Here is a 24,836-nt window from a genome sequence, read left to right on the forward strand (position 1 = left end):
TTTTATTTAAATTTGAATTAAATGTCAGAGAGTTTAAGAGTACTGCCAGGCTGTGCAAGTACTTTTTTATTTGTTGGCTATAAATTATTTTTGCAAATTTCATTTAATGTATATAAAAATAAAGAATTAAAAGCTAAGGAGCAAAGAGTAGAGCCGGAGAGCTGATGAGAGGCCTTGTGGCAGTGCCAAGTGTTTGCCAAGCCGAAAAGCAAAACATTAAAATAACTCGACGCACAAAAAATAATGCCCCCATCCTCGAGACCGAACTCTTTCCCCCAAAACATCCCAGTAACCGAAGCAAAAAGTCATTTCAAATGTTAATGAGCTCGTGTAAATAGACAAACAATGCCAAAGAGGATTGCCATGATGGCGGAAGGGGGTTTAATTTTTGTAAAGACCAAGTGCCTTCCCAGAAAGTAGTTAAAATTTTTCCAAGTGAAATTTCAAAATGAAAATGTAGACGACATTCGAGCCAGAAGGGGGTAAGAAAAGAGAGTTGCATTTTATGGCCAACGCCATCAAATTTGCATGCTAAGCAAGTGACAGAGATAGCAGTGGCCAAAATAGAAAGAGCCAGAGCACTAGAGAATGAGCATTTCTGGGATAAGAGCCTGGTCTTGAAGTGGATTATAAACCGAAATCTTTATCCGCCAAGAAAGCGAAATAACTTTGGAAGATTCTCTCGTGGAAGTTCTTGAGTGTCTTTCCAAAAAGCTAAAACAAGCTGCTAAAAAAGAAATCGGCGCTCTAAGATAAATAAAGCACCATAAGTTTAATGGCCTGGCTAAAAGTCATTAGGAAGTAAGTTTTTCACAAAATATCTATTGTTTAATAGACAGATTACTTAAAGTACCAACACATCCAAGACCCCTTTAAGTTCCAGATAAAATCCTTTTTCTTCTGAAAAGTAGATTATGTAAGTTCATTGTTCCGCATCCAATTATTAGCTTTTGTCTCTTCTTTCCCGATGATTTCTGATTCACCATAAGTCCAAATGATTTGCTCGACTCCAGAATGCAAAGCTCACAAAGCGTAGTAAACCATTTTCCGCTCACCCTTCTCGTATTCGAAAATCAATCCCCACCTTGATGTCTCACATAAATCATTAAGGCGGCTGTGGCGTTAATTGTTTGGCCAACGTCCAGGTCCTGGACGAGCCAGAGCTAGAGCCAGAGGATGAGGAGGAGAGAAGAAAGTGGCGAAGGGCAAAATGGAGAGCAAGCCACTAAGGAGGACTCCTGTCAAAGGGACATTATTGATGGGGTCGAAGGACAGGACAGCTCTGGCATAAATGATTTGATTTTGGCTCCGGCTGTGACTGTCATTGCTACTATTGATGCACTGTGAAAAAAAATACGATAGAAATATGACTACTGTACTAACTATATACATATTTCTAGTAGATGAAAGTGTCTAGTTACTTTTACTAACCTACATGCTCACTTTCGCGTGTACTCTTCTTGACAAACACACGTGGCGTATGCGTAATATTTTTGTTCCTAATGGTCCTGCGAGGGAATCACTACTTTGGGGAATGATGATGAAGGAGGCAATGCATTTGTAGATGGTAACCAAGTGTAAGTAAACATCCGACTTGGTCAAATAGGGCTCCGCCAGCGGATATTGTTTTTGTCGCTGTTGTCGCATAATTCAATATTCGATGTCAATTGAAGGCGATGGTGCTGTTGTTGGCAGTAAAGTGGCCGGAGTGTGAGTTTGCTTGTCTAATTAAATTGACACATTGACAAGTTCGTGCTCATTAGCCAAAAGACATAAACAACAACCGAGTCATGTACTAGCTTGTTCCCCGATTAGGCACCAGCACACCTCGGCTAGTTTTGTTTAGTTTATAGATTTGCGTTTATTTATGATATCGGGAAACAAAACCTCGGCCACCCAAAAACGGGGGGCGTGGCCGAGCACGCAACACACACGTTAATAGGCCACACGCCATAAATCATCGAAAGGAGCCGAGGAGGCGGTGCGGTCCGATGGTCAGTGGGTTCACAGGTCATAGTATCAGTATATCAATGCTCCACACCCTCTCCCCGGTTGGGTGTAAAAACTAAAACAGCAAACTTGGCTCGAATTATTTATATAAAAAATGGCCGAACCACGTAACGCGTGATTTATTTACTAAACGTGCAACAAAGCGAAAAAAAACCTCAGCAGAAATTACAAGTGCCGCAAAGGAATTGAGGAAAAAGCGAGGTACACCGAGAGAAAAATGGATATCCGTATTCCAAGCAATGGTTAGATATTGCTTAATATTTTTTCTCTGTGCTGGAATGAAATCGGGCTAAGGTTATGCCATAAGATCCCGGGCATTGTCTGTGTTCCTTGTTCATAAATAATATTTCTAAGCCGGCCAAACATGCACACCAACATATGTTATGAGTTTGCTTGTCTTGGGGGGTCTTGGGGGGCGAGTATCTATAGAACCCCCATATATCTGGTTCTTTATGGTGTGGTCGTTGTGTGGGGTGAACCGGCAAACGCATTTGTCACAGTTGAACGCCGTTAACCGTTAACAGAGTAACAACAAAAAAAACATGGGAACAGAACAGAAAAATGGCCAAGAAGCACCTTAATCAGTTCAGGAAGAATCAACAGAGGCACGTGGATCTGAAGTTTTTCGTGGCTAGTTTCGTGGCTATAATCTGAGGAGCTAGCGAGGGAGTTGGCTGGCCAATCAGCCAACTTCACTTGATTGGCCGAAAGCATTCCAAAGGCTCCCACGATGATGAAATCAGGCAATCAATCCAACAAATATTTGACTTCTAAACAAACTCAGCCACTGCTTATTGATAAAACTTAAATGGATTTAAGTTGGTATATAATGGCTTATTTACCTGCCATAAATTAAGAATATAAAGCCATTTCTGGCGCGCCATAAATAGTTTCCAGTGGTAGCAGGTCTTGGCCAAATCATCATTTATGGTAGCATCTGTTTGAGAATCTGCCCCCGACCACCGCCATTCATTATCTTTCGCTAATTGAGTCATCTGGCACTGGCTTATCTATCATCTTATTTGTGCGGGCAATTTGGCCAGCGCCTACCGACAAATATCGTTTGAGTAATATCAGCCTTGGTACTGTGGGTTATGGCACCGCCTTCAATCATGCTCAGGAAATGAGTTCATCCTTACCCACTCCTCTATAAGTCCTGGCCTGTCGGCCCGAAATACCCTCAAGTATATATACATATATAGGATGTACTAGGCACGCATCATGTCAGCCATTATTTATCTTTTACTCCTTTCAAAAAAGGAGGCACATGCGAGTCCTTTTCTCTGTTACCCTGCCTCAATATTTTCCCTACTTTCAACTCGGCATGTTGCTTTCTATTTTTTTTTTCTGGTTCCTGGTTGTTGTGTTGTGTTGTGTTGTGTGTATTTTTGGCACAAATTTTCTTTCCGTTTCCTATGGCGAGTTTTTATGACAGCTACGCGAAAAACAGTTGAACACAATCGCCAAAAAAAAACCAAAAAAAATATAAGGAAAATGTTTGAAAAAAATCTAAACCAGAAAAAAATGAGAAAACGGAGAAAATTCCGCTCGTGCACACAGCTTGAAACAGCATTTTCCTTCCCTACCATTAGTTTGGTTTTTGTGTGGGATTTTGGTCCTTGTTCTTAACCACTTCCTGTTACCAGAAACGGCCAAGGTTCTTGAACTTCCTTAGGCTCAGATTTTGCGCTTGATTTATGGTTTCAACTCTAATTGTTTGAGAGTCTTAGATTGTTGCAAAAATATTTACATTTTGAATGCATTTTAGTTTGTCGGTCAAAATGACGCCTCGTTCGTCGTAAAAATATATATATTTTTTCGAGCCGGCCATGTGGTCATGTGTCATTTTGGTCATTTGTTTTGGACAAACCCCCAGTCGAATGGGCCCGGCTCTTTGCAATCCAGTTAGCCCCCTTTGCTCGCCGCCATCCCTCTTGGAGGCCCATCTGCACTGAAGTGCATTCAAACGTAAACGAGCTGCATTGGCCGCAAAACAAAGCGGCCAACAACCAAAAAAAAAAACAAAAAAAATTCGGAATGCGCTAGAGAACAGGAGAGAGAGAGAATTAGAGGAGAAAAAAGTAAAAAGCTTAAAACCCTAAAACACAAAAATTGCGGCCGAGGCAATATCAACAGCAGCAGAGAGCAGGGGCACTGACAAAAATACTTTTTATTTAATATATATTAAACTAAAATAAATTTATTATATTTCAATTTTATTCTATATAGCTTGCCAATAATTTATAAATTTATTGAAATATTATCTTTGACTTGCAATGTTAAATTTTTCTTGTTTTCCTGCTTAAAAAAAAAAAAACAAACTGAACCGCAAAACTCCACTCAAGTTGTGGACTAAACTTTAGTGACACTCTCCTACCCCCCACTATTTGGGGTTCATCTCTTTTCGCCACACACAGCGCACCCTCTCCCCCTTTTGTCCATTTAGTCGACAAATATGTTCAACATGCCACAGCTTCGTCCTGGCCCATTGTGTTCCTGATCCTGATCACTGCGCTGTACATTTTAACGCTGGCTTCGCTCTTTTTTTTGGGGAGGGGGTTTTGTTTTTTTGTTCTGGTAGGGGTATGCAAGGTTTTCAATGGAAATGCAACGTTTGGGGGCACACCCAGCTTAATTCCTGTTTATTCATGGTGGCCTACGGATAGATCGAACGAGTTTTAAAGGAAATGGAGTTTTTTTTTTTGGAAGAAGGAAGGCTAAGATAGGATTTTCGGAAATGTAAGTTTCTTAAAAGAAGAGCTTTGGGTGTTAAAAACCACTCTTCAAAATGCTTAGATCTCAAATCAATATGCCTATCTTTAATCAACTTAGTCTAATACTCCCTTAATACTCTTCCTGATTTAAGGATATCCTTTGGTTCCATCATTTTTATTTCCCCCATTTCACTTTTGTTTACTCTTGTCTTGAATCTTTCTTGGCCGATTCGTGTTATTTTAGTTTTGGTTTAACTTTAAATGAATTTCTATTATTTTTGTGTTTATTTGCGCTTTGCAGCTGCTTGCCCCTTTTACCGGCATTTTCCCTCGCGAGACTCTTCTCTCCCGTCTAAGTTTTCTTATCGCTGCTTGCCTTTTCATTCCGGCACTCATTGCTCTCCTTGGCCGCCATTGTTTTCTCTTGTTTCCGCTTTTCCGCTTTTCAGGATGTTGTTGCTTTTGTTGTTTACTACTGCACACAACTAAATTGGTATATCCGTTTTTATTAAGCAACATTTCCGGTTTCTCTCCAGTGTTTTCGGCTGCACTGGAAGATCCAAAAGTAGTGGGAAGTGGCGGGCGGGACTGGCAGGACTGGCGGGGTGGTAAGTTGGAAAAGCGTGGCGGAAAAGCGGAAAAAGGAGGGATCCACTCTCAGCCAGTGACAATTTTTCATGCTGTTGTCAGTTTTTTTTTCTTTCTTTAGCCTGAAATCTTAGCCCCTCCGCTACCCTCCCAGTTCGTTAGTTTCCAGGAGCCATGTGTGTACACTGTATGTATGTGCCTGTGTGTGTACTTGTATCTCCTTTATTTGTCCGACTTGTATCTCTGCTTTTTCTTCGTTTCGGTTTTTGTTTCATTTTTGCAGCAAGGGGGCAAAAAAAATGGAACTCATTACGTATACGCAACGTGGCGTGTCACGTAATTTACGCTTGGCTGGCATCGGGCAATTGATTTGTGTTCTACAACTGATTGCCCCACTGCCCTCGAGGCTAATATTGCCACCAGTTCCTCCCAAACTGTGGCCACATCCTATATTTTTTTTGCAGTGTGGCTCGTTATAATGCATGCATTCAAATTTAATTTTGTCGGCGTGGAAAAAAACGGATAATACAAAGAAAAAGGTTCAGGTTGTAAATGCTCAACGCTTATCTCAATGAAAATCCTTAAGGACCTCATAAATATTTACACTCAAAGAAAATTAAACCACTTTTCTAAAAGCTTAGAGTCTTGAGCTTTAAAACCCATTTAACAAATGAATAGTTTAAAAATGTAGGCATATTTTAACTTAATAATTCATTAGATTTTCTTTAAACTTATTATTAAAATTACCCTTTTCTTCCTGTGTACTGATGTGTGAATAAAATGCTAGCCTTTTTCGAGCCTTGTGGTCAAAAATGCTTAGCCGCATTTAAACTTCTGCCAACCCAGTCTCCTTTCTATTCCGTATCCCTCTGGGTCTGTGTCAAGGCGCAAGATAGTTTCAAAAGTGATTTGGGTACACTTTTGGGACTTGGTTTTTGCCCAAAAGCACCTCCTTGCCCCTCCTTTCCTCAGAAGCTCTCTGGTCAACGGCATATTAAATTAAAGCGTCTGGTCTTTGTCCTTTTTTTCGGTTGGGGCGAATTGCCCAAGTGTCAGTTGCAAGTGTCAAAGGTGCTTCTGTTTTTAAATTATCCTCAGAGCAACGAAAAACATGACAACAAATTTGTGGGAATATGCGTTTAGCCACAGAAAATTCTATCTTTTTTTTTTTGGAGATAAGCGTCCTGTCCGCTCGGGTCTCTCAAAAAATATGGAACAGGGCAAATTATGCAGAAAACAGAAAATATGAAAATAAAATTTGGAATAAAAACAAGGGTCGAGAGCTAGACTGAAAACTGAAATGGTCCAACTCTCGCTTGTAAAGTGAATCTGTTAAAAGATTATTCTAATGGAAAACTCATAACAAATACTGAGGAATGGATAGAAGGATGCTGAGCTGGCCAAAAAGGACTAGAGATATTCCTTTGGCCAGAATGGTGCAACAGAAGTTGAATAAATTTTAAGATTTGATGGCCAAAATAAACCTATTAGGGAATTTATTAAAAGTTTAAAAATTATCCAAAAGAAAATATGTTAAAAATTGAATTTAATTATTTTTTAAGAGACAATCCTGGAAAATAATGCTTGTATTATGGGCTTTTATTGCTTTTTAATTAAATAACATTCCTTAATTGATTTAAAAACCTCAGAGTAATTGAAAAGCCGGGAAAATGGCTTTGATTTGTTGAGCTCTTGGCCATGGAAAGCAGAGTGCAACAAAGAAAATGCTCAATTAGTCGCGCTCTTACCGATATGAGAATTTTCGCAGCAGAGGGAAAATGCATGCCACACACCAAAACACTAACAAACACACACACACAGAGTGGCCTAATTAAAAAGCATAATTTAATTAAGAGGCGTCAGCTGGTGCTTGACAAAAACAAAAAGCGGCGCCGAGTGGAGGCCAAAACCTTGTGGCATATGCCACAAAACAAGGACTGAAAAGTCAGCTCTCTTTCTACGCCATTCAACTGTTTTCTCTCTCCTTCGTGTAAATGCCATCATAAATTGTGTGCAGCAAGTGCTGCAACTACAACTACTGCAACAACGGCAACTGATGTTGTTGCAGGTTCATGTTCGAATAGTGAGGAGCAGCACAAAAGTGTGCAACATGAACATGATAAACATTCAGCACGACTGACTGACTGCATGCAACTGCAAACGTTCGGAATATTTAGCATTATTTAATTTCCAACAAATTAAGTTTAATGTTTTACAACTTAACCGCATGATTTATGCAGTCCGATTCCGAGTGTCCGCCCCACTCAATCACTGCACTTCATTGCGGCTTCCTTTGACAATTTTCGCACAAATTATGCCAAATTAATGGCACAGCATAGCTGCAGAAAATATAGAGGAATGCTGGCCAAATGATGACAATTGAAACGGACCCTGCAAATTGCATTATGCAAGAAATGGAGGTCAAGTGCCATAGTTGTGCTAGACTCAAATGCTAGTTGTTTGCTACACTTATGACACAGCTTGCCCAGGAAATGTTTTGGAATTCTAATTAAATTTATCATTTCTCTTAAATATTTCTCTATGATGTCAAAATATTCGAGTTATTCCTTCAATTTCCTAACAATAAAGGTGCCTCATCAATTAAGACACCTCAGAATTCCGTATTCTGAACTCGATCTGCGCATAAATTTGTCTGGCAAACTGCATTAGCATTTTCAGATATGCCATCCATCCCACAGACACTCAAATCGTCGGGTATGTGCGGTCACCATAGGCATATTCGCCGGCATATTCTTGGTTTCTGTTTGTGCCTCTTGCAACAGCGGCCCTTTCCTATCCCCTGACCCCCTGCTGTTGCCTTAAACATCGTCCATCTGTGCGTGCCTTATTGACTTGACTTGGCTTTCAACGCAGCAGCCACAAAGTCAATTCTCTGAATGGATCCACAGTCTCTTAGCCGGCGGATATGAGAGTGCTAGCTATAGTTTAAAGAGGAGGGGTGTTCCTTGCACAGGAAAAAATAAAAATTTTAAAAATAAATTATGCTTTAAAAAGATTTAATTTATAGATTTTGTTTTAATAACAAGAGAGCCTTATGAGTCTCATCTGTTCTACCAGTTTCCTTTAAAGTTTAGTTTAAAATTATTGTTTTAAGATACTTTCAGTCCCCACTCGATGTAAGCACTTTCATATTAGCAAGTATAAAATATCAGTAATGAATAGTTTTCGGTTACTACATATTCCTTGAAGAAATCTGATATCGAATATTTTTGTTTTTGTGGAAAATAGAGGCATATGTACTCCTGTTCACTTTCAGCATAAATGAAGTTCCATTCGCAATGCGACGTTGATTTTTCATTTCAATTTCTTGCCATTCGAGTTCCTTGCCTGTCGTCTCTATTGCGACATCCCTTGGTGGCCCCTTTTGGCTTAAATACCCCTCATGCCCCCATGCCGCCATCATTGTTATCCCCATTCTGAAAATGTTTACTTTGCACTGGTCGCATATAAAACGATGGGGTATGGCAGTAGAACTGCTTGGTAGTCAGTCATGGGATCCAAATGGCTCAGTATAGGTAGAGCAGATGATAACCCAAACTCAGACCCTTATTCCTCTCCTCTTAGTCCTTAGTCCTGTGATAGTGTGCGCCAGTGTGTGTGTGGGTGTTTGTGTGCGTTTGGGTTTTAGTTGGCTCGGTTTGCTTTAACTGTTGTTGATACGGTTTCCGTTTGTCTAAAGCTCCATGCGGCACTTAAGTGAACTTTAAACACTTTTATTAATGGCATATTATGTAATATACGTGCCCTGGATGGCGGCGGCTTCCTTTCTCTTTCCCTCCTCTCTCGCTCCATCTCCCTCAGGCCTTATCGCGTCGTCTCTCTCTAAGTGGATAGGCAACTTTCTGCCAACATTACTAGCTGCAAATGTTTTAATTAAAGTGAAATTGGGTATTCTGAGTGGCACACAAGTCCTTACATCTTCGTTCCCTTTTCTCTTTTGCTCCTCCCGCTCCTTTTATCCTTCTAGCGTCCTGCTCTGGCCTGGCTCTTTCCCTTTTTGCCACCAAATCCGCTGCAATCTCAACTGGCAGCGTTTTAGCCAGATGTTACGCATACGCAGCGTAAAAACTTTTCCCATGCCACCATTTCCTACCACCAGCCATAAGCCATGGAGATGAGGAAATCATATTTTCATTTCAGGCACATTAGCTGCGAAATGTGATTGGAGTGGCAGATGGAGTGCTAAAATATTAAGAATATTTTAATATTTAAGAGGGTTAATAAATAATGATACTTGTGCTATGAAGCTATTCTTCCAATTTTTTAATATTATTAATATTTATAGGAGATTGTATAAAAGTTTTCACTTTATTTATAGAAAAATCCACAACAATGTCTATAATACCACTAAGAGCATCACTACTAGCATGTTATAATTGGCCTCCCCCTTTACCATATTCCATTTCCGGTCTCGACCATTGCTTAGTCATCAGAGTCAGTCGGATTTGCACTTTCCACTTACCATTTACAACCCATTTTCCATCCCATTTTCCAACTTATACTGCAGTCTGAAGCTAAGCAAATACCTGCTTCTGGCTCATATTACGCATACGAAACGCTTGCAGTTAATTTGCAAAACGTTTCATATTGTCGACCTCTTAATGAGATGTCTCAGTGGCTGGAGACTCTTAAAAAATGGGAGAGTGTGTTATTAAATTTCAGTTGGCTCTTTTGTTGGCGTGTTTGCTCTTTTTTCGATTCACTGGCGAACCGATTGCCATTCATTTCATTTCCCTGTATCGCTTATTATGGCTTATGTGTGGCAAATATTTGTCGCACAAGCAGAAGCTTCGCCTGATTGTCAGCGAGATCATGTTGCAGTGGCAGTTGCAGTTTCTGGAGATGCAGCTGCAGTGTGTTGTTAAGCGTATGAACAGCCATATGTTCAACGCAAGGAGATGTTTGTATTTATATACATATATGTGTGTACTCCTTTAGCCAGTTCTTATCCTGCCGACAAAGGCTCTTCCCAGTCGCTTTGAGAGCGGCACTAAAGACTTATGGCATTAGGGCATAGCAGCAACAGAAGCAACACCACCAACAGCAACATCAACAACCGCAACAACTTAGCGCATGTCAGCAACACATTACATGGAACACAGAGCCAGTCATAAACTTGAATGTGCCAACAAGGATGTGGTCAGAAAGGGGTATTGAGTGTAAATCGGAAAGTCAAGAAAACCCCATAACCCAAAACGGTTTATTTCAAATAAATTTTAGTAAACACTTTCCCAAAAATCCATTACGAAATTGCTTCGCAAAAGTGAACCTAAAAACTATTACTCTCAACCCGAATCTTTAAAGACGATGATAAGTGCAATTCTTAGCTGTCTCAAATCCCAAAAACCCGCCCAGATTCCAAGTAACTTATACAAGATTTAATCCCCTTTCAAGTCTAAAGCTACGACCATGACAAAAATACACTCAAATACGCATATATGTAGTTGATTTTCAGACGGCAATTGCTATTGTTGTAATTGTTATGAGTAAAAATTACAAACAGATGCGGGGGGCTTTGGCGGGAGCTATAGGAGCCAAGAAACTTCAGCAACTCCGAGGTTAAAAAGTAATATATTTTGCAACAACAATGCCAGGCGGCGAGACTACATATTATATTTATGCCACACACCCACACACTGCCACAGAGCAACAACAATGGCTGTTGTTAAAAGCAGAAATTCGCATTAAGCTGAAAGAAAAGCAAAAGCTGGACAAAGCCGAAGGAATATTTTGGATAGAGGGTGGAGATGTGAGCCAGGGGTTGTCTCAACATCAAGGAAAGCCACAAGCAAACGAGCCGAGCAGCTTGTTTTAAGTGTAATACACACACAAGCATACACATGAGCACACATTAGATGCATTGCTCGGAAAAACATTTTCCTCCACATATCCCCTCACTTGGTTGCTTGATGTCGGCGTTGTAGCATGAAATCTGTTTTAAAAACTCTAGACAACACACTGCATGCTAGACACACAATGCCCCCGAATGCTATAACTCTTCGCTACGCACTGAGAAGTCTTCCACACTTTATGCGAAATAAATAATTACAAACAAGTCAAGCAGACACCGCCAGAAAATGATGTGGAAGTGTTGGATGTTCTATGAGTGTTAAGTAAGGGGTTTTTGGTGGCAAAGGATATACCGGAATAGCTTCTGGGGAAATGGTTACCAGAGTGCATTACACTTTGGTTGCATAGTTGACCTCACTGGGGGGAATAAGACATTCGGAATGACTTCTGAGATAATTACAATGCATCTTAAATTTTATTCGAACTAATTTTCTTTATTTTCAACGCTATCCTCTGCAAAAACCAAAAACATTTCAACTTCATTAAAATTCCAAATCATTCCTTTGACTTCCTTAACTATTTGTGTTTATAAAGCCAAGGCGTCGTCGACCCAAAACAAAGTCAAACTCACAACATACGCAACAAAAAAATTACCACAGCCATCCAAACTAAAAAAAAAAACTGAAATAAAACCAAAACAAGTGGAAAAAAGTTGCAATTTTTTTTACAAATGTGTGAGTAAAGTTTTTTGTTGTTTGCTTTGGGGTTTTGTTTTGGTTGCATTTGGCCAGACTTGACTTTTGCTTTGGCATCTTTTTGGCCCAAATGAACCCCCATTCACCCCCCAGCCCCTTGAAAAGTGCTAGTGAGATGTGTGCACTTGCATTTATGAATGTTTAAGCATTTCGGAGCTGAACTCAACTCAACTGAACGGAATGGAGATAAAGTTTTCAGTTGTCGTGCCGGAGCGAAGAGGGAACAATTGAAAAATTCATAAAGCCGCCAGGAAAAGCGAGACGAAGTAAAACTTTTACCGAAACTCTAATGATGGCTAATTATTACAAAATACACAAAGACCCATACCCACACACACACCCACACACAGTCTATCCATACATATATGAAAGGGGGAGAGAAAATAAGTTTTACCCAAAAATGGCTGGCAAACTGTGATGGAAAACTTTTGTATGCAAACAAAGTTAATTTACATTTTAAAATCCATCAGATTGCAAAAGCTTGTTTAAATAATTGCAAAATACAGCGTCTGCCTTACGGTCAGAGAAAATTACTAAAAAAATAAATACAATTTTGGGAAGTGCCGGAATAAAAACTTGAACACATTTCATAGTCCGTTTTTCCTCGAGGTCTCGCCCCGAAAAAAAGTGTTTTTCTTTTGACTTGCTTATGGTAATATCCACACCCACGCCCCCTCCAGCAGTCTGTCTGTTCCAAAATCAACTTATATAACCCAAATGAAATCTATATGGCAGTATACTGATATATGCATATCCATTTCATGCTTACGTATGCACAAATAGGGCGTGAGGGGGCGTGGTCACTGCAATCGAGCCAAAGCCCTATGGGGAAAAGTGAGCTTGTATTCATAATTATTTGCATGGAAATATGTAAATCGGTAGCTAAAGCAAATGTTAAACATGATTTGGCCTCCACTGGTGTTGATTTTGCTGAAATTTCAAATTGCCTTCAATGATCGAACTGGGATTTTTACATCTAATTGATTTGATTTGGATTGTAAATGCCACTGATTAGAACTTGTTGGAAATTTGTGTGCCAAGTGGTGTGATTAAACCAAATAGCAGGTGACCTGTGAGTAATAGTTTTGAGGGCTTACTCGTATTTTATATGCATAGCCCCCATTTATAATTTTAAATATATGTATATTAAAGAATTATGGACAAAGCTTTATTAGTAATTATATTTATCTGTCAAAAAAGGCTGCCAAGAAAATCAACAAAACCCCCTCCATTAAAAAAATAAATAAACCTACAAGACCGCCAAGGTTTTTTATTTTATTTATAAATATTTTATTTATAAATATTTCAAGCGTTTTTTTATCTGCCAATGAACACAAATTGTTAATTACAGCATCTGTAAGCGGGCCAGGCCGAAATCCTATACATCATTCAATTAAAAAAGATGTAAACAGAAAAGGGGATGCAGTTGCCGAAAATCAAAAAAAGAGTAGCATACATTTGAGCGATGGCAGCTCAATTTAAAATTCAACCACATACAGTGCATTGAGTTTGTTTATATATGTTTTATATATTCCGAAAATCTCAACACAATAAAGCTGTTGCTTTGGCCATCCTTTTGTTTATTTTTTCGAGCTGTATAATATACGGGGATATATCGGGAAAAAACGAAGCGTAACAGTGGAGAGCTTGTGAAAAATATCCACAAAATATACACATTCTGAAATGGTTGGGAATTGCACAAAAAACAGATTTGCTTCTCCAACAAAATACATGAAAATTGAGCAGAGTAAAAAAACAAGGAGCGCTCAGAATATAAAAAGCAGAAACACAGGAAAAACTAAAATTCAGGCAGACAAATTAAAACTAAGCGCTGCATGAGCAAACAACCTCCCTTAACCACTACCCTTCCTACTACCCCGTATCCACTCGATCCAATGGCGTCCACTCGACCATTTGCTCCATTTAGCTGTACACACACTCTCAAGCCCCGCACACTCACACACAAACACACACACACACTCCCACTAACGCGAAATATAGAAACTAAACGGTGCACCGTTCTTAGTTTTATTTGACCGGTGCCTCTCAAACTGTTAAGCGACCACAATACGGCAAGTAAGAGCTTCAAAGTTTCATTTTCCCTCTAACCGCAAAAAAATCTATGAAATTTTTGATTGGATCTGTTTCCGGGAAAAACTTATTTCGCTGTTTGTCTACCAATTATGCAAAAATACTTCCTACAAATGAACAACTTGCAACATCACTTCAACTTGTTTTTTACTTTTAGTGAAATTCGCTAAAAATGATAACAGAACACATCATTCCAAATCTGTTGGAAATCCTTTTCGGGAACACAAACCAATTTGAATGCAGTTGTCTCGCTTCCCTGTCCAATCTGTTATGTCTGGTGTTGCGCGTGAATTATTCATTTTTGTGGTATAGATTTACAATTTCCATGAGTTGTACAATACCAATATTTTTTTGTTTTCTTTTTTTTTTAAGCATTGTCGATTCTCTATTTTTTGTTGCAAATACTGTTCGTGATATTGATTTTCGTTTTCGCCCAGCTGCGTTAATAATACCGAACAAATAATATAAGTTTAGCAGCAGGTATATATCAGTGTTATTTTATGAATTTGTGCTGGATTTCGGCGGGTTTTGTACTTAATTAAATGAACGCGAATCTCTACGAATTTGCACAAGTTTATTAAATTGCAGTTACAGGTTAGCCGGAAGTACGTATAGAATGCAAGGGCTTTGTATTGAAGTAGTAGACCAAAAAATATATATTTGATGGGTTGAATTTTTGTAAAGGATTTGTTTGGCTGAGATTGGTATTTTCGAACAATTTTTTCACAAGTCTGTGCATTAAAAGGTCTCCCATTTCTTTCCAGGTCACCTATGGCTCTCCATTGGAATGATCTCCGGCGACGATTCGCTGGACACGCGTGAGGGCGTCGATCTGGTGCTCAAGTGCCGCTTCACCGAGCATTACGACTCGAGTGACTTTACCTTCTACTGGGCGCGCTGGACCTGCTGTCCCACATTGTTCGAGAACGTGGCCATCGGCGATGTGCAGCTCAATTCGAATTATCGGTAAGTGCCTCCGTATACATGTACAATGTACATCCTGGGCCGTGTGTTTGTGCAACGGGCTGATAAATCACAGACAGCCTCATAAATTCAACGCCTGATGCCTGATGGCTGTCAATGAGCAATGACAGCGAGGACGTTAAGGCTGCAGGTTAAAGGCTGCTCCCAGTGCGAGAGCCGAAAGGACATTTATTTAATTGCCAGGGCGCAAAGGATTGTTTTTCCGCGCGATAAAAGATGAAAGATGCGCCTTGAAACTCCCGTGCGTTCAACTGTTAAATTTATTAAAATTACCAACGACAACGAGTACAAGAACGACACGGTCGGCAATGTCGTCGCAACGTCATCGATGCCATTGTACATCATTAAATGTTCATCTGGCTGACGATAATTCATTACCCCCACCAATCGACCGGGTGGTGCAAACAAGTTGATGGCTTCCCATCTGGGAGCCCCCATTCCACTCACCCCACTTTTATTTCATCCTTCTGAGCCATCAGGCGCAGCTGTTGGCCCAGGATTTCTAGGCTGGAAAACAAAATTATTGTTATGCCATCATTGCGACAATGGGGGCAGACACAGATCGAGATCGGAGGATGAAAAGTGATTTGAAAAGTTACAAACGTTACTAATGAGAAGGGTATGCAAAAAATGTAGGAATAATAACCGAAAGTTCAGGCAACTAGATAGAAAGAAATTTACTTGGATACATATATTTTGCTGGCTAATTTCCATTCCTTATCCCATTGTCTTCGGATATTGGTAACACATTGCGTATACGCCAGGGTGGCTCCCACTTTTCGAAAAAGGGAACTGAGTGCGGATTGAATCCGAAAGTCCTTGGGTGGAAGTGGTGAACTTTTCAAACTGTTTGAATAAAGTGCGTTGCTCGGTTTTGCCGGCATATTTATTTATTAATCATAATAATCATTTTCCACAGTATTTTGAGCGTGAATAAACAACAACAAAGAGGCGCCGAAGAACACAACAAAAATAATAAAACATAAAGGGCCAAGAGGATGGGGGCAGGTCTGGGAAATATTCAATGCGGCGTATGCTGCAAATCGTTTGGAAAATTTCAACAGGCCATTCAAAATACACGCCAGACAAAGAACCTCTTACAAGGTGGGATGGGCGGCAGCCTACCAAATAGACCACCAGAGGACAAGTGTAATAAATAAATGATTCAAAAACATACTCTTGGATACATATACAAATTCAGATACAGATACAGATACCAAGGCATGTACTGCATGTTCCCGCTAAGTAGGAAAAGCCGCAGAACATGCAAATGCCAAAAACGTGTAAGAAGCAAACACGCCTGCCAAAAATACAACAAGAATTATTATAACAGAATTTTGCTAATCGCGCGTTAAACAATTTGCTTGATTTATGTAGTCCCTGAATCCAGACTAATGGTCCAAGTCCTTTGGGTGGGAAAAAGGAGGCTATGTTACATAAAAATATTTGGGGATGAATGGAACAGTGACGGCTTTAAAATTTTACACAAAAAAGAGACTTTTTCCATAGAATCTAAATCAGAAATCTTATAATCATCCTTGGACAAATTTTCTTAAAATAATAAAACAATTTCTCAAAGGAAACTCAAAAATCTCATCTGAAACCGAAGAGAACTCAGATTTCAAACCACAACCACTCAACTCACCCATTTCTTGTCTTTCTTAAAGAAAAAACCTTATGGTTAAAGGCTTTTTTTTTGCAAGAAAAGTCAAACTAACTGGCCATTAGGCAACATCCACTGCCTAGGGCAGTAGAAAGCCAACAAGTTCGAGTTGTTAAAAGGCCATCAGATTGCTTTTTATTTATTTTTTTTTTGCTCAGTTTTTCCACTGAACAGCCATACATTTAGTCATTGACAGGAGGCGGTGCACAAAAGGCAATTGTGATCCTTAAAAGGCGTGACCGACAGAACAAAAATCTTTACAATTTTTTATGCTCACAGCTTGAACTGGCAATGAATGGGAGAAATAGTGAAAAAAAGATGAAGGGTTTGCCTGTTTTGCATTGACATCGAAACAAAAGGCTAATTGGAATGTTAGACAAAAGGCAAGGCAGTTTTCCATACAACTCCACACTGCCTTCGAAAATTTTTCCCGGTAACGTTTCTTTTTCCTCTTTTGTGATCCAAGATTTTTCCGTTTTATGGAAAATAAAATAAAACAGAAAAATATTCTGTTATCCCAGGCAGAAGTTTCCCAGTTTCCCAAACGGTAGCAGCCGTGGCAGTAGCTGTAGCAGCAACACCAGAAAAAGATAAATTGTTTTTTAAATGAATTCAATAAAGCGTGCCATAACAAAATACAAAATACACAAATGGGAAACACAAAAGCAAGGCGACTTTTAAGGGAGATTTGAACATAAAACGCCTATACAGTCGGCATGGCTTATTTGCATTTCAATTTGCATAAGTGGAGAGCACCAAGGACCCACATCCACACACATCGGGATATATATTTCCATATCGGCCGATAGATGTCGCGACTGTGGGGATTCGCATCGGGTTTGGAAACAACACACGTGTTGCCGTTTCCAGACCCCAGTTCCCAGTTCCCAGCACTCAGGCCCTTAGTCCCCCTTTGAAAAAGTCAGCATTTGATCTGCGGATTTTGATGTATGTCTGCTGGCAAGGTAAAGGTTAAATGTTGACCCGCATAAAAAGGCAAAACTGGTAACATGAAACTGGTTACTGGGAGGGAAACACGGGTGGGAGAGATTAGAGGTTAGAGGGCTGTGGGTGGCAAAAGTCCATCCATTGATAACAACAAGCTACGTTTGCATAAATAGCAGAAATTATTGCCGCACATCCATCACCCGAAATGCGAAATGTGTCAGCTGAGTAGGGGCCCCTACAAAACCGAAAAACAAATAACAAAAACACCAAAAGGTGCCATCAACTAAGGGAAAATATCTCTATATATGTATTAAGATAAAAACTATATTTTAATAATAAAAAACAAAATTAAAAATATTATTACTTGAAATTATTATTATATTTTTAGGGAGATTAAAAATTAAATATTATTTCTGCCATAATCAATCACATAAATCCCTGTCCTTGGAAGAATCATCACTTTTTTTCTGATACATGAAAACCACAACAAAGTCACAGAAATGGCGCCCACTGGCAGCCATTGAGGTTGTAGAAAACCGAAATTAAAAATCGATAGACACCATGAGTTTCTTCTTTCTTTCTTTTAACATAAACAAATTTCTTTTAACACAATTGAAAAATGCCTCCTGATGTGGCGGAAGCTTTTCCGTTTTTTTTCGGCTTGTTCTTCATGCTTTTGATTTTTTATTGTTTGAAATTTTTTGCTATCTGTTCAGTGAAAAGCAAATTTCTGTTTTTTTTTTTTTGTCGATTTTTTGATTGTTTTCCACGCTCCAACAGCGAAATGTTTGCGGCACTTAAACAACAAGAGGCAGCCACTCAACACAACAGAACATAACAAAACACAAAATTCCAATATCATTCAACCAAACAGGCAGTCAGACGAAATAAAATGCGGGTTTGGGGGAACAAGCGAGGTTGTTAAGGTCATCAAAATGACAATTTTGGGGCGGGGAACCCCAAAAAAATAAAGGAAACGAGACGAAATAAAAAAAAGCCAAGTATCGGCCAGTGGTCAGGGCCAGAAAGCAAACCAATCCAATTCAATCCATCCATCATTTATTGGTCGGGTCCAACGTGATCTGAGCCCCGTTGATGGAGCTGGGCAATTTAGAAGTTTGATGGATTCCCAAAACTTATTAAAAATAAGCAGGTCAAGTGGTCAAGTGGTGGAGTGGACGGGTGAAATCAATTACTTTTAAATAAGAAATTTGCCAAAATTACAAAGACAAATTGGGGTTACTAGGAAGGCGCTATGATGTTACCCTCATTATTTACATTTCACTTCAATCAATTATAAAACTACCACTCTCAAAATAATGTTCAAAGCCCCGATAACCCTTGAGAACTTGCCACTCGATTTCCCAAATATTCGAAGCCCCTTTCAACGAAACACGTTTAATGATTTTCACTTTCCGCGGCGTATTAATTGACTTTACGACCTAGGACACAGATTTTGCAGATTTTCTAAATGCAATGCACAAACCCCAAAAGAGGCTTAGTTAGTGCCGCGCCATGTGGCGTGGCCATGCCCCAAGTGCGGTTCTTGCCCCATCCATTTGCCACATTTGCACATTTTCTGTTGGCGTTGCCGTTGCCATTGTCGTTGTTGTTTTGCCTTTGTTGTTTTCGTGCTCGTGGCGTTGCGTAAATTAATTTTAGTCGCTAAGCGTAATTTAAAGTTAGCTTAAGCCAGCAGACATTTACATAACCACACATACGGCACTACACTCAAAGAAAATATTGTTTTGGGAGTGATTTCACTCAAGGGGATCAAAATTATTTGAAATTTTAAAGGAAAACATTTTTGTTCAATTAAAATGAGATATTAAATCTCAGTTAAGAAGAGGCTCAAAATAATATTCTATTAGCTATTTATCTCAGTGTTGTGGAGCACACTTTTGGGGCATAAACAAGCATTGCAACACCAACAATAAACGGTCTTAAACTCGCCTCTGTTCCATGCAAATACGCACATGCGGTGGCGGTTGGCCAAGGGAAAAGGTCAGAGAAAACTGTACCAGGGGGGCAGAGATGGCGGAGAGGCAGTGGCAGTGGAGGTAGAGGACGGGTATGTGCCAAGTGGACGGAACCGAAGGTGTCCAACCGACCGCCCGCCGGTCATGTGAAGTTCATAAAACCGAAAACCGAAAGCTGGGAGAAGAAGAGACGAAGAGAGCCGGCGGGGAACCGAAAGCCGCCGCCGGAAGTTGTCCGCCGTACGAAGTGCGACTTGTCAACGTGTACTTCCGGCCGCCATTCTTCGCCGCAATAACCGCTCAAGGAGATGGCTGTGGCGAAGAAGAGGAGGGTGAAGCAGGTCCTGGGAACCAGTAGCAGGAGCAGGGCTCGTGGCCATGACACACAGGAAGCAGTTGGCCCGGCCGCCTACGCCGCACTCTCCTCTGTCCCTTTTTGTCTCTCAGTTGCCAAACTTTATGAATAATTCAGTTTAAATGTTCCTTGTTTTTTTTTCTTCATCCGCTTTTGGTGTTGTTGTTGTTGCCATTTGCTAACTTTCACTTGTCCGCATCGACCTTAAAGACTTTCAAGTGAAATTTATTAACAGAAATTAGAGGAATATAAATTACAGATTTCCATGAAGTAGAAAATGGGATTCGCTTTCCAATTCCTTAATTAAACAATTACCTAAAACTAAAATTAATTTATATTGAAACCAGGTATCAAAATGTTTGCCTCCATAAATACACACTCGTTAATTACAAATTGCATCAGTTACATCCGCAATTGTCAGAATTTGCTGGAAATTTGAATCGCAGCTTCGTGGGTATTTGAGCGCATTACGTATACGCAGCGTTGTGCGCTTGCAAATGAGACAAGTGGCATGAGAATGTGGCGCTCGGTGTCTGGCAAAGTTGATGTTGCTAAATTTGTTGTTTATTATTCGCTCGCTGTTATTGTTGCAAGCTCGTCGACAATGTCGCCGGCGGCAGAATCAGCAGCATCCTTTGGCATTCCTGGCTGCCATGATGTTGCTGCCGTGTTGTTTCTTGTTGTTTCGGAGATGTTCCATCGTAAGTGATTTGGAAACACCTGCTTAACATGTTGCCAGGTAGACGAAGACGACGGCACCTCATCGTCCCCAGCCATTCCCCAGCCTTTTAAGTTCACTTGCTTCCGCGCCGTCTCCCCCATTTTGGTGGCGGGCGACATTTATTAAGCTTGTTGTTGCCACCGTTGCCGTTTTGTGGCCGTCATAATACAGTTAAAATGGCGAGCGGCAACCCCGAAGGGAAGCCATTAACAGGCAGCTCCATGTCTTGTCTCCATCTTCCGGTTGCGCTGCTTCCCCATAAGCCCCATAAACTTTGTCAACTAACATAAATTTTATGTAATAATTTTTCTAATCAGAAAATGAATATGCGGCAACCTGTCTTGGGGCTTCTTGTTGATTTTCTTTTCAAGAAATTAAATGGGTAAAGTAGAACTCTTTTAAAAATTATGAATAAAAATTTACTCAAATTTTAGAGGCTCCACCATATTTATTATACGTAATTCTATACCCTCTAATTTATGATTTATTTAAAAACGCTTTAAAAAGTTTATCATCCTTAACGTTACGAGCTCGACAATGTGGCGACAGTGTATCTCAATTTTTAAGAGCTCATCTAAGGCAATCTTACAAGTTTTAAATATACTTTTAAATGCCGCAAAATGGCGTTCGTGCTCCGGCTCCTGTGGCTCCTGCTCCTACTCCTGCCTCTGCCCTGACGACTGCTTCTGCTGTTTGTCATTCGCCGTTAAAATCAATTTACGACAAAATAAACACACGCACTGTCCTGAAATTTGCCGGCTGGACTCCCCCCTTGGAAAACCTCTCAAAACCCGCCGCCGATCCCATCTGTCCTGTGTTTGCATTGCTGCGTTGTTTGTTTGTTTCCTGCTGGCGCTGTCACCAGCACCAGGATTCAGGATTCAGTATACAGTATACAGGATACAGGACTCCGGGTTCAGGACCCACAACTCAAAATGAGGAATCAGTGGCAGCGTCTGCTGCTGTCACCTTTAATGTAGAAATATTTTTTTTGCTCATTCTTTCCCATTGACAGACAATGAAGAGGGTTTTTCTGGGTGCTCTTCCCGGAAGCTTATCGAAAATTGGCTTAAGGATGTGTTGCGCTGGTCTTGGTCCTTGTCCTGGCACTGGTGCTGGTTCTTCCAATTTAATGGGTTGACCCAAGGCGAGGTTCCGGCATTTTAATGTCCACGACAACTTAAAGTCCACCCAGAGTATAGTTTATGGCCAAACTTTATGAGGGGTGAAGCTCATTAAGTGAGAATATCGGGCATTACCATCTATATAGAGTTGCAGCCATGGGTGGCGTGTGCGCTCATTAAAATCCAAAGCCCGGCACGGATTCCACGCTATCAAAGGACTGCAACTCACAAATTACATGGCTTGTGTGTTCGCTTCTTGAAAAAGATTTCTGGCGAAGCACGGTTTTCAGAATCCAAAATCAAATCAATTACATTGCTCGCTCTCTCATCAATAAGGAATGAAGCTTTCTTTAGCGATTACATCAATTTAAGCACTGTTTCCGACAGAGAATAAAAATTAAAGTTTAATGAGAATGTAACCAGACAGCCAAGGACTCAGCAACCACCGACTCTCCATCGTTTTCCAACTTTTCCCACAGACAGCTTAAGTTGTAACATAATTTTCGGGGGAATATTTGAGCTTTTCGCTGGTGCAGTAATTAAAAATTCAGCGCGCAAAATCAACAGGAGAAATCTGTTAACTGCTATCCCGGTAACCTGTTACCAATCAGGATCAGGGCTGGGCTGCCTGATGAGCAGGTGCTGGGACGTGTCCTCCCCCGCCACGAAGCGCTGAGGATGCTGAGGAGATGCTCGTGTTTCCCATTTTCAACCACCCCCGCCCGTCAGATCTGTCGGGGCAGAAAATAACAATGAATGCGGTGAGGACCTGGCTTAGCCTTGAGGATTGTGCCAAGGGGACTTTTGGCTTGGGGTTGGGGCTTCTCTCCGGCACCAGCTGTTGCCCAGCAACTCCTCATCACTTCGTCCCAAAGGCCCAGGACATTATTGTTCCCGCGAGGCCGCAGGCAACACAAAAAAAAGGAAACACATAGTTTCGTGACGCCCCCCACCGAAAAGTCGAACTTAGAAGGTTAACGGGCGTGGTGGGGTGAGGGTGAGGGAGTGCCAAGGGTTAAGGGCTTCCCCTGGATGACAACGCTTGTCGATGATGGCTATGGCGATGATGATTAGAACGGACGGCCGCCGAGGAGGCAACACGCAGTTGGGTCCTGTGGCCATTGCCTTAATTACGTGGAGATAAGAAACGCAAATATAAATATAGCAACGCCTCACAGTTGGCCAAGGTACAGTAAAGCATGATTAAGACGGAAATAAATTAACCTTGTCTCACTTGATGGCCAATAAAGCTGGTTAAAGTTTTCCTGACTTATTGGCCTTAAAGTTTAATTGAAAAATACATATACATATATAGATGAGAGGACGAAAATGAAACTTTTTCAAAACATTTATTTTATTTCCTAAAATTTCTAAACTAGTTTCAACTTGAAACATTTCCTCATCTAGTTTGGCTTTAATCTAGTTTTCGCAACTTTCACCCTTCACTGTACCAGGGGCCAGAACGAGAGACATTTGGCCTCCAAATGGGCTCAGGGGCTGGAGTTCAGGGGGAGTGGAGGCACAACTCAAAGTGGCAGTTGGCCCTGCGAAGCGGACGCAACAGCTGCGCTCACTAAACGCTCCGGCATAAACATAAAAAGTCTATGAAACTGTCATAAAGCAGGCAATAGAACCGAACGACCGGCGTGGGGTCTCTCCATGAAAATGGCGGCGCGACTTGGCCCCCAAAACTTGCCACGCCCACCCATCTAAAGCACCCGCCTCCCCGGGGGTGGCCTTGTCAGTGGCTAAAACTCATTTGTAAGGCGTTGCTCGTAAAAACCAGGAGGCGAAAAGAAAAAATTGCTCTAAAGAAATTAGACATCGAAATCATTTCACAGCCTGCGAGAATAAAATTTATAAAAGGAATTTTTTAAATTTAAGATTCCATTAGGTAGATGCCTTGGAACTTGAAAACAGGTGCTGGAATAATTGAAATAATGTATGCTATTTTTAGTTAAAAACTTAAATAATTTATGACTTTGTCAGCCAGAGACTTGACATTTTCAATAAAAATGTGATCAACACTGACTGGCATTTTTTTCCTCTCAGGAATTGGGCCTAAACTGTCGGCCATTAGAGCCTGGCCATTAAGACAAACTTGCGCCTAGAAGCGAGCTTTAAAATTCCTAAAAACCAAAAACAAAAGTCTGTAGGTTTCCGGGGAAACTGGGCAAGTAAAGTGTGTGCCAAAGTATTTTTCTGGTCTGCCAAAGTCAAAAATTATCTAACAACATTGCGGGGGGCGGAGCGTATAGCTGAGGGGGAAGTTGACTTAGGGAAGCTTAGCCATTTCATTTTTGGCCCTATTGTGTGTATGTGGGTGTGTATTGTGCACTGTGTACTGGGTATGTGTGTTAGGAAAAGATTATGCGCTTATAATGGGTCCGCAAGTTTTTCGACCCGGCCAAATCTCTACGAATTTGGCTTTTGAGCGCACATAAAATGTGTAAAGCGGAGGGGAGCGGGCGAGCGTTTTCCCAGAGCGCGTCCCGCTTTTGTTTGTATGTGTATTACACTGTGCAGCAAAATAGGAGAACCGGGAGCCCAGATAGGCGGAATGTTCAAACAACACACAAACACACAATTGCAAACAAAAGGCCCATAAATTAAACCAGAAACGAAGCGAGATATACTCTTATATGTGTGCGTGTGGAGCCTGGAATTTGAGGACGAGTCAGAGGGAGGCAGGGGCACACACACTCCCGCTTGTGTCGTAAAACGCAGCATAATGAAACATTATAGAAATCATAAAAATCAACATCATATTTATGCATATAAGGCGGGCCACATAACATGCGACTGTCAGACAGACAAAAGCCAGAAATTGCTGCACCAAAAAGCTAAATATGCAAAATAAAATGTGAGTAAAGAAAGTGAAAGAGGGGGGAAGAAACATAAAACAAGGGAACATGAGTTTAAGAAGAAAGTGGCACAAGGTAAGGCGAATAGAAAATGCTCTACGAAGTCAAAGAAAAGGATACAAATCTCATGTTCCATTCGCTTGATTTTATTGAAAATTATTATTCAGGTTTTATTAAATATGTTTTATAAATAGACTGTTAATGCATTGTACCAACTTTTAATAAAAAA

General features: G+C 40.5%; 1 protein-coding gene across 6 annotated transcripts in view; it reads left to right on the forward strand.

The window, feature by feature from the left end:
- Nucleotides 1–24,836, forward strand: part of LOC6507231 (hemicentin-2) — a 95,666-nt gene that overhangs the window by 30,718 nt on the left and 40,112 nt on the right. For all 6 annotated transcript variants that reach the window (XM_032455316.2, XM_032455317.2, XM_044716351.1 and 3 more), the window contains exon 3: nt 14,734–14,935. In XM_032455316.2, coding sequence (XP_032311207.1) covers nt 14,734–14,935 — 202 coding nt within the window. The remainder of the gene's footprint in view (nt 1–14,733; nt 14,936–24,836) is intronic.

This window comes from Drosophila ananassae, chromosome 3R (assembly GCF_017639315.1).
Source record: "Drosophila ananassae strain 14024-0371.13 chromosome 3R, ASM1763931v2, whole genome shotgun sequence".
Classification (NCBI taxonomy): domain Eukaryota; kingdom Metazoa; phylum Arthropoda; class Insecta; order Diptera; family Drosophilidae; genus Drosophila; species Drosophila ananassae.